Here is a 21,354-nt window from a genome sequence, read left to right as displayed (position 1 = left end):
TCGTTCAACGAGGTGAAAATTGACGAGAGAGTGAGAATTTAACATCAGTATTATTCGTCTTTGGGAATGATTTTGAGCGCCTAAAATCTAATTAACAGCAATTCTCTCAAACTTCTAAATACTTAAAAGGTGCTAATTAAGATTTACTTTGTAGTATTTTATTTTTACTTTTTTTATATAAATTTTCTTTAATTATATTACAAGTTACTTATGCTTGCTTTGCTATAACATTAAATTGGTATAAATATGGCAAATTTTTTTCGCTCACCATCATAACATTCCCAACTATTGACCCTGAAACATCAACACTTTAAACACTCGCAATTATGGACTCCGCGACTAATAATATGGCATTAAGAAATTATAAAATTGTATTGACAGAAAGACCACATGATTTGCAGCAAGGCGAGGAATCAAAAGAAAGTGTTGACCGAAGCGAAATACATAAATTGTCAGAATCCAAAAATCAACAACAACCTGATAACGAGGGTTCATCCATAGCCGATATGCAACTAAAACGCCGAAGAGAATTTGAAACCAAATTCAACTTGCATGTAAAAAGGTCGAAAAGAGGTGAAGATATAACAGCAGCTGCAGAAGAGAGTTTGCAAAATGAAGTAAAAGCCCCAATGGTGCAGATACCGATATACCCATCAATGGTCCTAAAATCAGGAGAAAGTGACATAATTGATTCGTTTTTGAAATTGCAAAGTATTAAAAAAGAGCGAGAGAATGAGCTAAACACAACAAGTTCTTTAATCAAAAAGGAACCGATCCTCGAAGATTTCGCATCATTGTTACCCTATCAAATGAGTATCAGCGATGTTGATTTTGGTGCTAGCAGAAAATTAGATATTCAACCGGAGCCAGTCGACAAATTGGATACATCAAATACCTTAAATGCAAAGGAATCACTTCATCAGACATCACCCTCTTCGTTTCTTCAACAAGCGCTTGATAGAGCTTATGCCAACCAATCCGGTGATGGTTTCGAAATAGGACCGAATGGAACACGATTATCAATAGAGGATTTGGCAAAAATTAGGTGGACGGGAGTATCAGCTGCCACGCGATCGCTTCTGGCTTTACTGTTCGACCGTCAAACCCTTGGCACATCAAGTCTAAGTGGTAAACTCTCGCCTGCTTTTCCGGATCGTGCAGCCAAGGATCAATTAGATCCTCGCAAAATACAGGATGTAATATACTTTATAAAATCATTATTTAATTCTTCCGAACGTGAAATTCGTAATATAATAACTGTCAAATGCGCAGATACTGCAAAAGCGTTCAAAAGAAGTACTTTATCCAAGTCAAAGTTGGGAAAATTGTTTTAGTACCTTAACTAAGTATGTATATGTTTGCATGTTATGCTATATGTGGGTATAATTGTAGTTGTAGTAATTAAATTAAAATTAAGAGATTAATGTGTCTAAAAATATGTGTTATATTGGTTCATTATATATAGTGTTGAGCCCAATTCAAAATGTTAAAAATTAAATTTAAAATAAATTTAAAAAAAACAAAATAGTTTGTATAATTTTAAGCATATGTTTTTTTTTTTAATTGTATTGATTATTATTTTAATTCGTATTATTTAAATAAACACATATACCATGTACAAATATAATGAGATAAAATCGTACACCTTTTAAATTATTCTAAAGACTTAACTGATGTTTCTGGTACAGGAACCACAGAACAAATTCTTGGTATCTAAACAGTTTTGCAAATCTTTTTTCAAAGTATAAGTTTAGGAGTTTTGTATAAAATATGTACTAGAAATACACAAGTTAATAAATAATATTGGGTTGAATGAACGTTCATCGCATATAAATTCGAGAACTATAAACGTCGGAGACCCGCATAAAATATATGTATAAATGATCAGCATGACAAGCTGAGTTGATTTAGTCTATCTGTCATCTGTCCGTCTGGCCGAATATAGCCGAACAAGTCACTCAGTTTTTGAAATATAGAGCATATAACTGTCATAAAAATCAAGATCAAAATTCTTTTATACTCTTTTGTGATCTAAGAAATGTACCTGTGCAGGTATTATAGCTTCGGTGCAGCTTGAGTTGCCTTGTTTAATCTCTAGTGGTGGTAATTTTTAGTTTTTTAGAATTCTGTTTCTTCTCTTGTCCAAGTTTTTTGAGTGTTTGATAATCCACGTTTTCGAGCTTTTATTCGAAATTGTTTTCTTTTTACCATAATTTTTACAAATATAATACAATATTTTAGTTGAAACTTCTTACAGATAGCTAATATGCATGTAGAACTCAATGCCTATGTCTAACTTTTTTTCTGAGGTATATCAATTAAATTCATAGTGCTTCTTTTTTTTGAAAATAATGTACCTCTGTAAAAAATGTGGGTAAATCTTTAATATATTTTAAGTAAATTTAATAAACGCAAAATCTAGGATATACTTTAGTTTGAAAGCGAAAATGGGTGAAATCGATCCACATATTGTGCAAAGTACTATACATAAACTACCTACAATGGTTTCCGTAATTCGAATGGTAAATGTTTCTCCTAAAAGTAGAGAAAGAACATTATCGAAAGTGCAGACGAAAGCAAAGAACGCTTAAAACCGCAATACTAGTAAATTTTCAGCCAATAAAACAAAATCATATAGTTAATAAGTAATGCAGGGCTAAGTTCGGGTGCAACCGAATATTTAATAATTTTGCAACTTACAAGTATCTTACATAGGTAGAAAACCGATTTGTATACAGTAAAGTGAAAAAATCGGATCGAGTTTAAAATTTTGTTATATGGGAAGTAGGCGTGATTGCGAACAGATTTCACCCATTTCCATAGTGTATAATACTAATGATTAGATAACCTTGCACGCCAAATGTTGTCGAAATCGGTCAACTAGTCTCAGAGAATTCGCCCATTGACTAATTTTTACACCTGCTCCTATAAACCCATTGCCTACCATCCTGGTTATGAAATTTCACCCGGATTTCAACTCCTTTCATCACCCTGTTCATTTACCATATATACGTTTATATAAATAACTCTATATCTATACCCATTCGTTTTCAATGAGACAAACAAACGTTAGGTGAACAAACCTATTATACTCTATAGCAACATTTTGTAAGACTATAAAAACCATATACACAAACAATATTCCTCAAACTGAGCATGAAATTTTACTTGATATTCGGTAAAATCTTCCAGTGGACTGAATACAGCACAACATAGCTGCGCGAAAGGTTTGTGCGGCGAAGAAGAAAAAGCAAAATGAAGAAACAACAATGGTACGCCATATAGTAGTAATAACTGTTCTTTGCACACGACCGCTCTCAGTTTCCGAAGACTGTTGTTGCAATTTGCAAGCGAAAAAGGAGATGGTTAGTACTCTCTGACATTCATCAACAGGATTATAAAATTATTTATCTGGATGAGCGCTTGCTAATGATTTAACGAGTAGCTATATCACATGCTATTGTATTCAGAGTCTTCGAAGAGCATAATGTCTTACATAATTTCCCGTTATCATACAATATTATTTTTAACAAACAAAAATTTTTCTACTTAAGTGACAAAAACAGCAGAGGTGCCATTGGTTTCTAACCTTCTAGAAAAAAAAATATATTTATTTTTGTCTGCCAACATAAGTTTTCAATTTTAAACAATAACAAATCTTGTATGCTATTTTAACAGTACCTGTTCACTTAAGCCATTCCCAATAGTAAAATTTGTCTAAATCTGTAAACAAAAAACTTGGTAGAATTGGATATATCACTTTAGTGAGGTATCCACACACTCGCTCATATCGCATTCAACTTACCTATTTTGTTGTACATTTTCTGGGAAGAGAGCACAAAGACAGAGTACGGCGAGTCGATGACGGCTATTCTCATATTGCGAAAAGTTGTGGAACTCTAAAATATTTGTGCGCCACTGTTCTCTATTTTTACTCCATGCAAGTCGTACGCACTGTTCAAATGTATGTATGAGTTTAACACGTGCTCCTTTCAAGCGTGTCTAATTGTAAAAGTTTTCATTTATGAGATTTGATTAGAAGTGAGCGGAAAATTTCAAGCAAAGCAACGAACTAAGAGAGCCAAAATGTATGAGTCGAAATTTTACAAATGTTTTGTGAAAAGCACAGACTTATTAAGATTAGTCATAAAGATTACTTAGAGCGAATGCAGACACATTAAGGTATGTATACATATAAGTTTGAATGTGGGAAATAGCAGATTTTGGTGCGAGATGCTTGAATGAACAGATTTACACTTCTAGAAAGAAAGTTAATGTATTAGAAATGAACTTTGGCAAAACTAAAAAAATAAAATAAATAAAAAATTTATGAAGTTTGACGCTATTGAATGTCAGTGGTCGGTTGGTTGATTGTTGCTCAGTCTGCAGTCGCTTGTCAATTCACTCGCCCAGCTGACAGCCACACACCAGCATATTATCGCTCATGCTCCAGCTATCCTTTGCATTCGCATAAAGGCGAACTGTCGAAGTAGACAAGCGAAATTTATTTAAGCATGAATTGACAGCTGGACAAATTGAATTTTCAATGCAAGTATGCTGGTGCTGCTGGCGGCATGTAGATTGCTGTTGCAGCAGATTTTACGATCCGCCTTCCTTACCACCTTTCTCTACTTGGCGCGCCGCGGACAGCGTGTGAAGTGAGCAACTGAATGGCAGCGCCGAATAAGATGAATAGAATTCATTGCGAATCGGACAAGCTGAGACGACTGGATTGGCACCTCAGACATGCTCATAAAACTAAAATTTTCCATCATCAATTCATCGTTGTTTCTGGCATTCAAATCAATGGCGTTGCAACAACAACAACCAACCAATTGGTACACTTCAGCATGCTAAAGATTTATGTGACTGTCACGAAGGAATCATCACACAAAATTTAGATTAGAAAGTGTAGCGAACTTTACTGTAAAGAAGAAGTCTATAAAAATCGATTTGTGGCCCAGACAAATCCGTCTTGGTGCGGTGTGTATGATGGAATGTGTGTTCTCAGTTAAAAAGTAAAAAATTGAATACACAAGGACACTTTACTACTTGCGCCATTAGTTCTCTCCCCTAACACTATTTTTTGCTCTGCCACTCTCTCCGCTCTGTAAATATGCATATCTTTCCTTTTTATTTTGTTTTTGTATTGTATTTAAATATATTTTTATATTTTACAGTTGAATTCTGATTTCAGCGTATTTCTTACGGTCCACTGCGTCAATGTCTGCCGTAAGAACACTAAAATTTTCTAAGCTAATAAATCATGGTTGTGTTCTTTTACTCATATTGTAGGCTTTTATAACCTTAGAATTTTTCTTTAATCAAATATAAAAACTAATATTTTCTATTAAGGTTTTAAAAAATATTGGTATAACTGGAAACTTGAATCAATCTGACACAACTAACTGCTTTTTCATATTATTTTTATGTCCAAATTATACCTAAAGTGTCTTGAACTCTATATGCGATCGGGTAAATAAAAGTACAGCCCATCTTCTAGCTCTGCGAAGATATTTTCAAAAGTTTGTTATATTCTTTTTCTCAAAAAGTTTCCACAATGTGGTCAGATCTAGATTAGAATCCTTTGTATTAACGTGTCGGAATTAAAGCGTATTCAGCTGCTCTATTAAATTCGTTATTAACAAGTCTACATCTTAAGGTTCAGTTATTGAAGAGACCAAACATTGGGTAACAATATCAGATAATTTTTTACTTATTTTATTTCTGTGATGTAGTCTTGTATTCCCCTCTCTTATAATCCACATAAACTATTGTTGTACATTAAGCTTTGAAGAATTTTTTTTTTAGGTTTTTAAGTTGTTCCAGGACAAACTTGAAAAAATTGGCGGTAAACAATTTATAATGAAGAATAAAGTATCGGTGTCACGATTATGGTTACATCCACTTGTGAATTTCAGAAAGTCCACTTTTTTGTTTGCATATACATTAGGGTGGCGCGAAATTTTTTTTTTTTTTTAAACCTTAGGGTAAAATTTGTTGATTATAAATAAATAAAATTTTTGGAATAAAAATTTTTTTTTGGTTTAAACTCTTTACATTTATATAAAAACAATCGAATTTGATGGTTTTTGACTCAAAATTTATTTTAGCGCTTAAGGAAAGCATGTTTATTTTTTTTAAGTTGATAACTTTTAATTGGCCAAAAAGAGGACTTTCCTCAGCTTCTAGAACACTTATCAAACATTTTTTACGAATTAAAAATTTTAACTCGAAATTTACTTTAAAAGTGAGTTGTGATTTTTTTTCGCTCCACCCTAATATACACCACCCTAATATACATATATCGAATAAACTTACTTACCCTCCACAGGTCCTGCACACAGAACTAAATCTGAAAACATAACCGGCCACCGGTTTACATTCTACCAAAACGTTTTGCTTATTTTTCAAACCAAGTTCTTTGATATAAAAAACCTTAAAGTAGATTTAAGGTTATTTCATAAGAAAAAAGATCTATTATGGAAACCTTTATTTTGATTGGTCTGTTTGTATGGCAACTATATGACGACAAATGAGCAGCTTCTTGTAGAAAACGAGTCGTGTGCAAAATTTTAAAACGATATCTCAAAAACTGAGGAACTCATTCGTGTATATACAGACATACAAACGAACATATCTTAAACGGAGCAGCTCATCATGTTGATCATTTATATACAATATACTTTCGCGGATCTCCGACGTTTCCTTCTGAGTGGCAAACTTAATATACCCTGTTCAGCGGTGAATAGAATAGTGACCATTGAGTAATAATCTTAAATTATACTATAATTATATATACTTGTATAATAAGAGACCGAGAATGTCAACAAGTTGTTCTAAATTGCATTATTTATTAAAAGTGAATCTAATTTAAAAAAAGTTGTTATTATAACTTTTTACAATATTGATTTATGAACCCGTGAACCTTATATTTCCTGCACCCATTTAACTAAGTCCACTAATTTATTAAAGTTCCTTTTGTGTTGAGTCATAAACATTTCTAATTGCTTTGTGGTAACCCTGTAGTGTCTACTAAACTCGCCGTAATCTTTTATTTTTTAATTTTAATTATTATTTTTTTTTGCAAAAACTTTAACCTGACTCATGGCCGTTGGCGCCACACTCACCAAATCAACTAAATTTGCGCTGCTGTTCACGCCGCTTACCGCTCGCCGATCGCCGTTCCTTTGTGCCTCGCCAACAATGTTTGGCCGGCTTCGCTTTGCATTATTTCCACTATACTGATTCATTAATTCGACGTTTTATCATAGTTTCCAGCATAGCTCAAGCGTGAAATTCGTTTGCATTTGCAACATTTGTTATAAGTCTACAAAGTCTACAAAGTATGCGTCTTTCCGTGTGTCCTTCTACCATAGAATACAATGAAAATGAATGATATGGCATTTGCCTTGCGGGTAGCACCGTTAAAGTGCCAACAACAACAGCAAGCAGCACTGACTCCGCACGACTATCAGCACTAATACTACAGCAAATAGCCGGCGGCAAAGATAGTACAAATAGTGAAATTAGCAGAAGTGTATTGTGCGACAACAACAATAGCAACAACAACAGTAACAAATGGAATCAAAACAACAATTGGAATGGCAGTCTTAAACTGCTTGTACCACGCAGCAGTAGCACATATTACGTGAACTCCACGCCACCATACGCCCCGCTCCGCTCTCGCACAAAATTTATTATTCTCGTTACTGCAGACAGCTGTAATACGCTTCCAAAGCCGGCAGTGCCATTTGACATTGCATTGCTCACGGCCAGATTTAGTAGATTTGGACATTACCATTGGTAGCGGAGAGTGGTGGAGGCAGGGATATGACTGTTATAAGGGAGTTACAGGCTACAGGCAGCGTGGTCGCGGTGCTCGTTGCGGGATCAGTCAGGATGAGCTCTGCTAAGGCTGTGTGCGCTAGTTTACTTCCGCTTCGCGTTGCACCATCCAGCATTTACGAGTTTGACTATTTTTACGACTTGTATCGAAATACCATGCCTCTACGTTGTGCGCTCGTCTTCGTCTTGCGTTTATACTTCCGCTGTGCGCTCGTCCACGCTCGAATGCTTGACGTTTGCTGCACATTTTTTGGGTGCAAAGCGGAAATCACTTTAATGCAATTGAGTTGAAATTGCTGCGCATTTCCATTTCGTCGTGCTCACTACTTTGCCATTGCCAGCTTAGAGCTTTCGCACAATGCTACGACTGATTGAAAAATGAATAAGTGAGTGATGAGCGGAGAATACGATATGCGAGCTTAAGTTTGGAATAAGTGTATGAATGTATACACATTAGGGCGGTCTGAAATCAACTTAATAAAAAGGGAGTTTTTTTAGTTCCCTATTAACGAGTATTCTCGTATTTGAATATGGTTAAGGCTGTCTCTCAATATGGGGTTACAATCAAATCTCTCAATGGAGAAACGAATAACATATTTCTATTTCATCTCTCAGGTAGTTTTTGGACCTATTTTTATGCCCTGAACAAGATATAGTAAGTTTGTGACGAAGTTTGCAATATCCAAAAGAGAGCCTCGGAGACCCTCTCAATAGTTTTTGAGATATCGACCTGAAGTTTTGCATACGTCTTTTCTTCCCAATAAGCTGCTCATTTGTCGAAACCGCCGATATCGAATCAATATAGTATACACATTGTTCCCATACAAACTGAATGAAAAAAATCAAGTTCATTTTCTCTATTTTTTTGGTACGGTATAATCTTAGAATAAGCTGTTCAGATGAGACCACTGCAGCATATATGTAGCTTCTATACAAACTGACCGATCAAAATCAAGCATGCAAACTTTGGTTAAGGTTTTTTTTGTTTTCAACTTTTTTCGAGTGAGACCCAATACAAAATATGAAATTGGACTTCGCTGTCGGATGTTTTGGGTAATCTGAGCTGAGTCTTCTGTACGATGCGAAGTTTTTGGCCATAATTATGTTAGAGATTTTTCCATTATTCCGTTTAAGGACCATCCTAATTCTTTTGTAGAGATGGAAGCATCTCTTCCTCGCTGACAATGGCTATAATTTTCAAACATTGAAATATCTTATAAATGGATTAGTCGTATGAAATGAAGAGAAGAAGACGCACAGGGATTAGTGTGAGTGAGCAAACACACAAAAAAAAAAAACTAAAGCAAAAACAAATGCTTGGAGTATAGTTACAAAGGAAATGCATTCGTGGCGCTCTTAACATCCGTTAGTTTTCCGCTCACATTTTTTGTTTGTCTTACATCTCATTTTAAGTGTATTTTGTTTTAACTTTGTTATTCGCTGTTGCTGTCATTTAAATTGCTATTTTTGTGTTTTGCACTTATTCCTTTCATTGTTGCTATTGTTGATCTTATCAGCTTCTAATTCAACAAAGTGCTGAAGAGTTCAATAAAAGTTTCACTGCATATTCGTTTGTACTCGCTATTGTAGTCGTAAATTGACAGCTTAGAAACTGAATGGAAATGAAAAATAAGCTCAGTGCTTTGTAAACGACCACAGTATTAATTTGAATTGTCGTTTTCAATTGAATTTCGAATTCTCTTACCGAAATGGAATATCGAATTGCTATCACGGTGAGTGAGATTAAAAAATGTCAGCTTTTTGCGCTCCATTTGCAATCTCGCGTCCTTTTGTTGTTTTATTTCACTTTTTTGCAAATTGGATTTTTAAGTACTTTTAAGTATGCACTTAATGCAAAGTGGAGACAAAGAAGAAAAAACATAAAATTCATTACAGAATCTCGTTTTAGTCAAAGCGGAAGATAATCTAATATTTGTTGTAAAATTATTCCTTCGAGGGATGAAATTATATAATTGACTTCCCAAACAATGCCTGTTGTTAAGGAAAATATACTCATTTCTTGAAGATGTTTTGATACCTCATTACAAACGTATTAAAAATATTTTAATCCTGTTGCTAGGTAAAACTTATGAAAGCCAATCCGGTAATGGTTTTCAACAACGTCCACCAAACAAAGGTTGGACTATGAGTTCATTTACTTCACACTAGAGAGGTCATTTCTTTCGTAGGTTTTACAGGGCAATTTAGGACTGCTCTGTAGTATCGAGAAAAAGCAATAGCACAGAAAATGATCTTCAGCGCTCAAAAATAGCCAAGAAGTCTATGACTTCATTAGCAATAGCATCAAGCTATTTCGATATTAGACTTATTTAGATGCGTAGTCACCGCGGAATCGCTGGAAACTGCAAAGCCTACGAACTTGCAAATTCTATAAATCTTGGAACGAGTCGGTGTCGCCTGTCCCCTTGCGTTCTAGTACTGGATCAATGGCAAAACATCCGGCATATGTGCGGTTGCGAAAATCTTCTGACCCAGCAGCAAAAGCTTCATTGAATGGCCTGCTCTTAGCAAGGTAAATCTCGACGCAATTGTAGGAGTTCTAACGGGACTAGGACAGGTATTCATATGGTGAAGCAAAAAAAAAAAAATGATGTGCACCAACACTCAGTGTTGTATGAAAGCGAACGAGGGGGAAAAATTAAGACATTATCTTCTCCACTGTCCGGCTTTCGCTAGATTGAACCACACTTTAGGCCAACCAGGCCGTAACGAATTTGAGATAAGCTCAAGGTAAAAGCATTTAATACCTCTGTTCTCAACGGGGTCATCGCAGAGAACCTTTCGCGATAATCGCGAGGAAAATGCTGTCTTTTTTTGGAAAATGGGTACTTAAGGTATACTTTACAAAAAACTATTTTAAGTTATATGGCCTAACTAAAGCTTCTGCAGAAAATGTTATATGAAATTTTATTCCATAGAAACTATCAGAAATTTCTTAAACTCTAGGTATCCTGTACAGGGTATATTAAGCTTGACACGAAGTTTGTACTTCTTGAATTTCACTACTGGACTTGTATACATATTATATATATATAATAACTCAATTCGTAATCCAAACCAAATTATAAAGAATATTATATATATTATAAGATATGCTAACTCTCTCTCATTATCACAAGAATCAACCTAATGAACCACAATCAATCACTTAACTGCTGACTTTCCACCAATCACTCGATATAGTTGGCGAAACTTTCACATTTCCTTCACTGATCTATTGTGTTTCTGATTTTTTCTTTGCAGGCCGTCATTATGAAGATGTCTATTTGGAATTATGCTGATCACAGCGTAAATGCTACACCAGGGTCCTGCCACATATATGCACCTGCCATCTACAGCAAGACCGTAAGCGTCATTAATTACAATTTCAAAGATGAGGCCACCAGCCATGCAAACAGCCGCGTTGCAGCCAAATATTGAGTTGCACAACGACACACAGCGTCAGCGTCTACTACAACAGCAGCAACAACAACAAAACGTAGCACAGCTACAGCAGCTTCCACTACACTTGCGACAACAACAGCCGCAGCAGCTACAGCTACAACTGCAATACCAACAACAACCGCAAACCACGCCACTGACACTACTCAACCAGTCCAGTTACGATACAACAGCGGCGGCGACAGCGCAACTAGCGCGCAACAAATACTACTTTGAACAACACGAGTTCACAGTTGATAAACCGTTGAATTTTGTTGCAACCACAACAACAGCGTCATCGAAAGAAGCAGTGAATTTAAATGTGCGCCGAAGTTCCGCAACATGCGCTGCAGCGTCCATTAAGCTGCCCGTAGTCGATGAGAAGTCTAGGCAGGAGCAATTATTGCAACGCCAACACGCGCAGCCACAAGCGCAGCGCCAACCGCAGGGCGCCAGTCTTGATTGCATACAATTGCTGGACTTGAGCACTTCTCCGCCACATGAGCCAATCTATCCGTTGCAAGGTAGCGTGTCGGCGTATTTGCCACAACGGTCTTTAGCAGATGTGCCACCGCCATATCGACGCGCATCCGCAGCCAGTGTGGCACCAGTGCCAACGCATCGCACCTCCTACGCCAGCCAATATTCGCGCTCCTCGTCGAGCGAGGACGGTTCGATAGGCGGCATTAGTGCTGCGCCTTTCTCGAACTCCTACACGCGCGCCAACAACGCGCATGCATTCGACGACGCGGCCGAGCATTTCATAATCAACTTTCCAGCCGCAGACTCACCGTCGCACAATCAGAACGATTGTGTTATAAATTTGCCGCTCTCCGAGACCGAACCGTTGCTAACGAACATCGAGGCCACAGTTGTGGATAAGCAGCGCTCTATACGTCTGCCGAAGAGTAGTGCCTCATTGATATTCACGAAGAAAGATCTGTTGCCGCAACGTACTGCGTCTGTGGCACCTTACCAAGCTGCCAATACGAATAATAATTGCGCAACGCAACAAAAACAACAGCAGTCGAAGCAGACGAAACGCAATCAACCCAAACAACAACAACAACAACATCATCTACATCAAAGTCTGAGTTTGCGCTCGGCTAACGAATACGCCACGCGCAAACCCGTTAAGCATCTACCCGCCTCATATCAGCAACATCAGCCACACCAACAACAGCTGCAGCAGCAACGCCGTAGTTTACAATTAAATTACAACAACAATCTGGTAACCACATCCACGTGCTGTAGCGCGAACAACAACTACTGCAGCAACGCAACGGGCAAGGGTGTCAGAGCGCCCAGCGCCAACAGCGGCGGCGGCGGCGGCGGCGGGAGCAAGAGCGTTGGTGCTGTTTTGCATAAACATCATCAGCCGAGCGCTGCAATAAACGCTGCAGTGCCAAAAGGAGAAGAACAACAACAACAAACTGGTCAAATTAACACAAACACGGCTGCAACAACGCGCAAGCAACACGCGTACTCTTGGTACGCCCCGGTTTACACTGCACTCGAGGAGGAACTGGAACAAGATTCTAGGGTAAGTAGTGCGGAGGGATATGCATATATGTATATATGTTATATATATGTATATATGGCTGACCATTATATAATTATTTGTTTTAAACATCATTACTGAGAAGATTCTTAAACACCTTGAAAGACAGTAGACTCCCTGAGAGCTCGGGTAAAAATGTTTGCCGATTTTGTTTGTCTTATATCGGCTACTCAATTTCCAAATATAGTATCTAGTACATTATTAATGGAGATTAGATGTCAGAAGTTTCTATGACCTCATAGAAAGAGAAAGACAATTATTGGTAAGTTAAGAGTCTAATCTTTTGAACTGCTGGTCTGATTCTCTTAAAGGTTTAGATTTCAAGGACCATCGACGGTTGATATACCTATTTTCCCATAATGCCTCGATGCAACATAGAGTCTCAACAAACAAATCATAATACGATATATTTATCGCTACAAATTAAACTTCACCTCACAAATGAGCGCATTTCTGAGTTTTGAGAAGTGAATATAATCTCCTCACTCTGTCGTCAATTGCGTGAAGTCTAGGGAAAGCGAATCCAATCAACGTATAATGAAGCTAAACGGTTTATAGTGCTGAAATTTAGATGTCGCTTGATGAAATATATGTTAAGGTTTTGAACTCTCTACGGGAAATCTTATGAGGCTCTACTCAGGAAGAACAGATGTCGCCCACCCAGAGGAGATATTGTCTACATCTATTAATGTAGACTAAGGATGTATTCCTAATGTCCTATAATATTCTCGGGAGGCTTAGACTAGGAATTGTTAAAACTTTTGCCAGAAGCACATAATTTTTCTAACACTGTATTTCGAGATTAAACTTCAAAGAAGAGAAAATAAAAACAAAAATTTAGAAAAAATTATAAATAAACAACAGTGAAATTTATACAACTTTATGTCAAAATTAAAACTTTTTTTCTGCTTTGTTCCAAACACGTAGGATTCTTCGCCAATCCACAACCTGGCCAACACAAAGAAACAACACCTCAACCACTATCAACAGCAACGGTCCTCACACAACTCTTCGACGGCGGCCGACAATGAGACCGTTGCGCTGCTAGAGACGCGCAACCAAGTCAACATACAGGCGCAGCTGCATGCGCAGGCCAACAGCCACGCCCATGCGGGCAAAGACGACATCGGCATCAGTGCTGTTGGTGGCGGTATCGGCGTTGGAAGTGGCATCGCAGTTGCACGCAACGCCAAATACGAAACGAAGAACTCAGGCCTGGCGAGACGTAAAAATGGTGGCGGACCACAAGCACCTTCAACATTACCGCTGTCGAACGCACATAATGCCGTTATGCAGGCCGAGATGTCCGGTGGCGAGAGCGGCTACACAGAGCAAACAACAGTACCGATGAACGGATTTGAAAGCGATGTTGGGCTGGCGAACTCGCTGAGTGGCACGTTGCCGCCACGCAGGCGCTTAGAGAACTTTCTGAAATCGCTGGTGGGACGCAAGTCGTCCAACGCGCGCAGCAATAGCGGCAACTCGATTAACGGTGGCAATGTTGACGTCATGAATTATCGCGCAGAAAATATTGTCTCGGAACAGCCTATGCCCTCATCGCCGGAGATAAAGATTACGCGAACGCCTTCGGAGCAGAACATGGTGCTATTGCGTGATACTACGCAACGCGGGCGTCAATATAAGCAACAGTTGGCAGCGGCGCAGGAGCAGCGAAAGAGTGATTGTGCTGGCGATAAGGTAGCCGTGAATGGTGCAATGCAGGGCAGCACATCATCACTGAATGTAGTGCAACAGAAATTGTGGAATATCATGCGGCGTGAGGGCAGCGCGGCTAGTTTGTACCACGAGAAGTCGCACTCGATAGTGCAGTACCGCGGCCTGCGCAAGTGTGAGACTGTATTGGCGCTAACACGGCAAACTAACTCATTGTGCTCACCAATATTCGGTGGCAGCGCGGCGGCACATGTGGGCGCTAGCGGCAGAAACAATGGTAGCGGTAGTAATGGCGGTGGTGGTGTGGCGCGGCACAATAGTTGTAGCGCCGGTGGTGGTGGTGGTGCGTGCGGCAGCAGCAACGGCATGCGGCGCACACACACCACTGGTAGCGGCATCTTCAGTGCAAGTGGCGTGGAACAAATACGCCCATTAAATCGGCTACGAAACAGCGTTACGAGCATAAATGCCGCAGCAACATGCTCGCGATGTTCAAGTTTACTGTCGCTGGCCGCTTCAGGATCGCGCTATTCACTCAATGTGGCGGCGAATGCAGGCATTGCTGGCGCTTTCGCACCGGCTACTGCCACGCAAATGCCCACATCTGCTTCACAACAACAGCTGCAAGCGCTGGCAGCGACGCTTGATTACAAGCCACCGCCGCACTCTTCACAACAACATCAACAACAGCGCGAACGTAAAATTAGCAACGTAAGCAGTAGTCAGTTAAATAGTAGTAATTATATTGTATTAAGTAGTAATCGCAATGCTGATACCACTGTCGTCGAGCACAATGCCGGTGGCAGCGGTGCCGGCAACAGCAGCAGTGGTAATTGTTCCCGTAAAAGCTCGGCCGATGCGCCAAGTACGCACAGCGCGAGCAGCATCACACCGCCGTCCAATATGACCACGGCTACGCTCACCTCAAGCATCACATCGCCGCATGCTAGCACACCTACAACGCCCGTAGCAGCAGCAACAGCTTGCGCGTCAGTTGCAGCCTGCGTAATCGCACCAGATACACTAGTAATCACACCCACCGCCAACGCCCCGCAAGCACCGTTAGCAATGTCTCCGTACACGGCCAACACTAGCAACAGCAACAGCAACACCTCAGGCATACTCGTCGATCTGCCCTCATCGCCAACCTCGCCGACATCGGTCGCATCGTCGGCTGGCACACCATGCACCTCCGCTTCCTGCTCATCGGCCACCACGCCTGCACCCACCTACGCATTGCCGCCAACATCGCAAACATATCCATTCACCATAACCTCCCTACTGGCGATGTCAAAGACAACAATGGCACGCGATGCTAGCGGACGCTGTACAGGCGTTGCGGATGACGATGATGCTGCTTTGACGATAAAAATTTCATCTGCGGGCAAATGTACAACGGACGTTTTCGACGGCAGACACTATGTAGTCCCGGCAGCAGTACCGTTGAAACGTTTCGAACCCTTCACATGCAAACTGTGTTTGGTAGATGTCGAAACAAAGGAGGAGGCCACCACGTTGCAGCAATGCGGCTGCGAATTTTGCACTGAGGTGAGTACAAACAATAAAAATAAGAATCAAATACCTTCGATTACCCAAGGCTCACATTTTTTAATAAGAATCATGTATACAGTTTTGAGTGCCTTTTTGATGGAATTATTGAGAATTCTTTGCGTACCCATTCATTCAAATAAAAGCTGAACCTCATCACTGAACACCCATTTGTGCCCCCGAAAGTAAAAAAATTTTGTGAGTGCTTTCAATCAAACTTTATTTTAAGGCCAACATACCTTGCTTTGAAGCAGTTCACTTCTTATTAGTAGTTTATATGGAACAATAAAATCTATATGAAGATCTTAACAATTCGACAATATGTAAAACTTAAAAACATATGTATAACTCGGGTCATTCCAAGGAATATCGTGCTTGTACATTTGTGGAATACCTCACAAGCAAGATCAAGCCACTTTCGACATAGAACAATTCTATATTTCTGTTCTAAGTATTTCTAGTCATTTAGGTAAGGTCAGTCAAAAACTGAATCTAAATTATTAAGTTATATAAACGATCAATGTGACAAGCTGAATTGATTTGACTAAGTCTATCTGTCTGTATATACGCGCACTAATCACTTAGTTTTTAAGATACCGATCTGAAATTTCTCGCACGACCTTTTCTCCCCAAGTAGCTGCTGTCGGAAGTGCCGATATCGGACACATGTAGCATATAGCTGCCATACAAACTGAATGATGAAAATTAAATTTTTGTACAGAAACTTTTTTATTTGGGAACGGTATTATAACTTCGGTGCAACCGGTCCATATAAATTTCCCTTTTCATTACAGGTGTGTATTTATTTTTCTTTCTAAGAGCCCCATTTCTAGTTTTATCGGGGATATGTTTCAATTGATCTCTCAACATCTAGATACAAAATTGGCTATATTTTTTTCTAATACATGTGACTACACTGCCTATATTTCAGCGACAGAAATAAGATTTGCCTGCTCTTGTATCTTTATGACTGTCTAATAAAAATACTTTGGTAGGAAACCCACGAGCTTCACTTAGTTGGTTGCAAGCAAGAAACTTACATTGCATGGCGCTCAGAATAACCAATCAAAGAGCTTAGTGATTTTTGGCGATGACTCAGTCATATTTTTCGCTGTATCCTTACCGCCCAACTATCCACCCTCTGTAGGCTCACCTTACTCAACTAACCTTTACATATGATTTTGCTACGGTTCATTGACCACAGTCGTCCTACTGCTCGCGGCAAATGACAACATCTCTCAAACCACAACAACATAAGCCAACGCCAACGCCAAATTTCGCTCTGCTGCTGACTAGCTGTCAGCTGCATTTTCGCTGATTCTCCATGCAAACATATGTATATATTTATATATGTATATGTATGTACTTGTAAACATGGTTGAATATCTGCATGGATGTGTATGTATGTATGTTTGTTTGCCCGTTGGCTGCCTCGTGTGTGACCTCCATCGCATATATTACGAGCAAGTAATTGTTGTTTATTTGTATGAGCGCTGCAACTGCAGTTGGCAACGCCATTGGGAATTCACCTTTGCGCACACACATACACACACTCATTTGGGTAGGCAAAGCAAAGAAATTTTGTAATTTCATGAAGCTTTTGCATATATGGCTGTTGAATCCATGTATGTGTGTTGATCCCTATATATACGTGTGTTTGTGCAACGATGTGTGTATATGTGTGTGTGGCAGCAGCGTTTGCTAAGCACTCGTGAATTGATGATGTCTTTCGACAATTCATCCGTGTCTCTTTTTCCCCTACCTATCTGCTGTTAGCCCATCATCCACAACAACAACGATAGTAAAAGCAACAACAACAACAAATACCGCTTTTGTGTGATATTAATTGCTCTTCAAGGTGCAATTAAATACGAATTTCATTGTGTAGTCAGCACACGGCATTCTTGTTTCGCCATTTTCGGGGATTTTCCTATGCGAAGTATTTGCTTATGCTCCACTACGTCTAAGTAAATATGTAGTACTCATTGTACTGACTACTCATCAACTGACAGTTGTAGCAGTTTTCCTGGCAATCTAATTTCGTGTAAATCGTTTTGTTTGATGACTTTCTATAGCTTTTGAATGACACAATGGATTCGAAATGAATTGTAGGATTTTGTCGATGTGATTTTTAGTGGATGTGGCAAGCAGTGTGTTTCATTAAATGTCCTACTTAGCAACTACCGTTAGTATATGATTGAGTGACTTAACGGAAGGCTAAGAGTGTCATTTTGTGCTCAATTAAATTTATTGTATGACAGTTGTAATTTATTGTGATTGTTATAAGCTATTGAAGCCGGTTAATATTGTGGTAAATAGATATTTGTGGCTATACGACATAACCACAAAAGTCAATTCGATACCTAAAATGAGGTTTTGTTAGGAATTACTGCGCTACTTTAAGGTAGTTGCTCGGATGTTTAGTTTTAGCTACAAAAATCTCTTTGAAAGCCTCGAACGAATTTTTGAGCAAAAAAATTGAGATTAAAAAACTATTTTTGATTATTGTTTCGAGCAATCTATAACAAATACAAAGAATTATTAAATTTTATTACTGCAGGTACTTGTGTGTCTTTTTCTTGAAATGTCCATAAGCGAAGAAAGAAATTAAAAAATAACATGGACTTTTGTTGTCTAAAATTTATTTTAGGTCAAATAAGGGAGTTAAAAGACACTATGAATGCAATTTAAGATAATGGGCTTTAGTTTCAAACAAAGAGCTTAAATTGGCTCTCAGGATCACTCTTGTCAGCTTGGCAGAGAGAAATATGGATTATAATGTGGACCAAGATCCAAGTTCTTCTCATTAGCCTATTACATTCCCATGTGTTTTTTATGTGAGGTACTGAAGTTAACTTGCTTGCATTTAAATGCTTAAAATATACCATCAAAGTATATTCAAATACGACACAAATCTTTATTAGCGTTTGACAAGGAACGCTTAATCCAAATTTCCATACACTTGTTTTAAAACTCGGCTACGATGACCTTCAGCGAATGACTTTTACACTGTCACAATCATACTAAAATGTGACGTCGAACTATCGTGGCGATAGCATCTCCTTGATTTCTCATCGACTTTGACGTAATTTTTTCGGTTTCAGCTCATTTTTGGAGCGTCATTCGTTTCACACAGTTTCGCCGTGTACTAATGATGCATTTGACAAGCATCTCGTTTGCGACTCGACATCGTTTTTGCACAAGGTTCAGATCTTTTGGTACGAGTCTAATATTGACACACTTTATGTCCAAAACATTAGCCAAAATACGTTCAGGATCCAACAGAGATGTCTAGATCCTCGGTTATCGCTCTGATACCAACAGATGTATAGCTACGTTTTTTGAGAACCCAGAAAACTATGGAAAAGTAAATAATAAATTAATGTGGAATTTCAGTAGTCAAGCATAGCGCAGTTTTTGAAATATTCCAATACTACATTATACTCTGTGGTTCCAAAAACTTCTCACTGTATTGCAGCAAACTATTGCCTACATTTAGGCTGATGTCAATTATATAGAATTGTCGGCTTTGAACCTTATCATCCATAACCTCACTGATATCCCTAACATTTGGTTTAGTTTTTTACTGAAAAGCCTCATGTTATTTACCGTGAGCATACTTTATGGCTGCGTAAGATGAATTAAGAGTTATTTATAGGGGCTTTTTAAGAGTAACCTTGCGCTTGCGCTTTGCGATTATTCGGAATATGGATCACATGGTTGTGGGTGAGAGAAGAACAACAAAATATTTGACTTTGCATACATAATATACAACCAATTTCAATGCGAAGTCGTCACTCATAGCGATACTGACGAAAGAAATCCAACTAATGGATCCACACTTCATACTATCGTGAATGTCAATGACTTTTTTTTCTCTCACACCCACTTTTTATAATAACAATTTCCAACTCTCTTTGTTAAAACTGTAACTTATACTGTACTTAAAGTCTTTAAGATTTAAACGAAAATTGATTGATTCTCCTAGAAAACTTTAGCAATATGGCGATATCATTTATTACTAACGTAAATTGCAATCGGGGAAAGCAATCAACTTGCCACAATGTACGTTGCATTCCTAAGCAGTAAGAAGTGCCATAGCAACAACAACAACATTATAGAAGTAGCAAGAGCTTAGGTGAGCAAAACTGACCAAGTACAACGGCAAGCCAACAGCTGCAACTTCAGCAACAACAAAAACATCAGCTCCATGCTACATCATCATTATTGTCAACATCATCATCATTACCGTTAGCTACTCGATCAAAGTAGTCAAGTCACGCTTGCACCTGGCATTACTAAATCGAACTCAATCACCCACTCCACCAGCTGATTTGCACTATTAAGCACTTCCACTACCTAACGCTGTGGCAGCAACCTTTACCTTTGCAACGCCGCATGTGAACACTTTCAATGCATTCCACAATCGAAATTGCAGCAATAAAACGCTACTTAAGCGCGTCGTTTTATTACAATGTGAGGAAGAAACGGGAACCGGTAAATGAAAGCGAAAAAATCAAAGACGCAATTCCCGCAATTCCAACGAATGGAAAGCCAAACACAATGCCAACACATCATTGCAGTTAAAAAGTTATTGCTGCTGTTATTGTTGATGCCGTTGCCTGCACGCACGCACGAAGTACGAAGTTGCACACACACACACACATACTCTTGCACTCACGTGATATCATTTCTAATAAATATCTTACATTTGATAATGCCCTTAACTTCACTTCACATGTGATGATGCTTTGTGGCATGTCGCATGTGGTCATGCCTGGGACATGTTGCAACCTTTATTAAATTGTTATTTTTATGCTGCCATAAAATCTGTTATGATATTTGCCGGCGAATGGGAAATGAAGAAAAAAAGAAAAGTATACAAATATGTTTTCGTGTGTGTGTGTGTCGGGGCACATATCTCAGTGCCAACTTTGTTGCAATACAGATGCAACCCTGAGGTCAATTTACTAGTTTGAAATTATTAAGAACTGAAATAATCCGATTTAGGTCAAATATGAACCGTTTCGTTTGAAAACTTGCTGCTATTTTAAGGATAATTTCATAAGACAATTCTCTAAGAAATCCTCAGCTCATCCTATTGGCAAAAAACCAGGACAGTCGATTTTTACAAGCTTCTTTAGAGAAGAATTTCCCACCAGCAAAATCATTTGCCATATACAGAAAGTGGTAGTAATCACTTGGTGGTAGTTTATGACTACAAGGCGAATGCATAGGAACCTCCCAACAATGCTCCCGGAGCCTCTGGCGAGTCACTATCC

The 21,354-nt window shown here is 38.7% G+C and overlaps 1 protein-coding gene across 4 annotated transcripts in view; it reads left to right on the top strand.

Annotated features, from left to right (window-relative positions):
- Nucleotides 1-21,354, top strand: part of LOC106614761 (streptococcal hemagglutinin) — a 256,841-nt gene that overhangs the window by 162,692 nt on the left and 72,795 nt on the right. For 2 of the 4 annotated variants that reach the window (XM_036370143.2, XM_014230661.3), the window contains exons 3-4: nucleotides 11,113-12,832; nucleotides 13,778-16,072. In XM_036370143.2, coding sequence (XP_036226036.2) covers nucleotides 11,243-12,832; nucleotides 13,778-16,072 — 3,885 coding nt within the window. In that variant the 5' untranslated portion in view covers nucleotides 11,113-11,242. Of the gene's footprint in view, nucleotides 1-9,122; nucleotides 9,582-11,112; nucleotides 12,833-13,777; nucleotides 16,073-16,154; nucleotides 16,340-21,354 lie in introns of those variants that run through there. The other 2 variants (XM_070108073.1, XM_036370142.2) reach the window with 2 other exon arrangements.

The sequence above is a fragment of the Bactrocera oleae genome, chromosome 4 (assembly GCF_042242935.1).
Source record: "Bactrocera oleae isolate idBacOlea1 chromosome 4, idBacOlea1, whole genome shotgun sequence".
NCBI classification, from domain to species: Eukaryota; Metazoa; Arthropoda; class Insecta; order Diptera; family Tephritidae; genus Bactrocera; species Bactrocera oleae.
The sequence above is the reverse complement of the archived record's forward strand: the minus strand, read 5'-3'. Positions and strand labels throughout refer to the sequence as shown.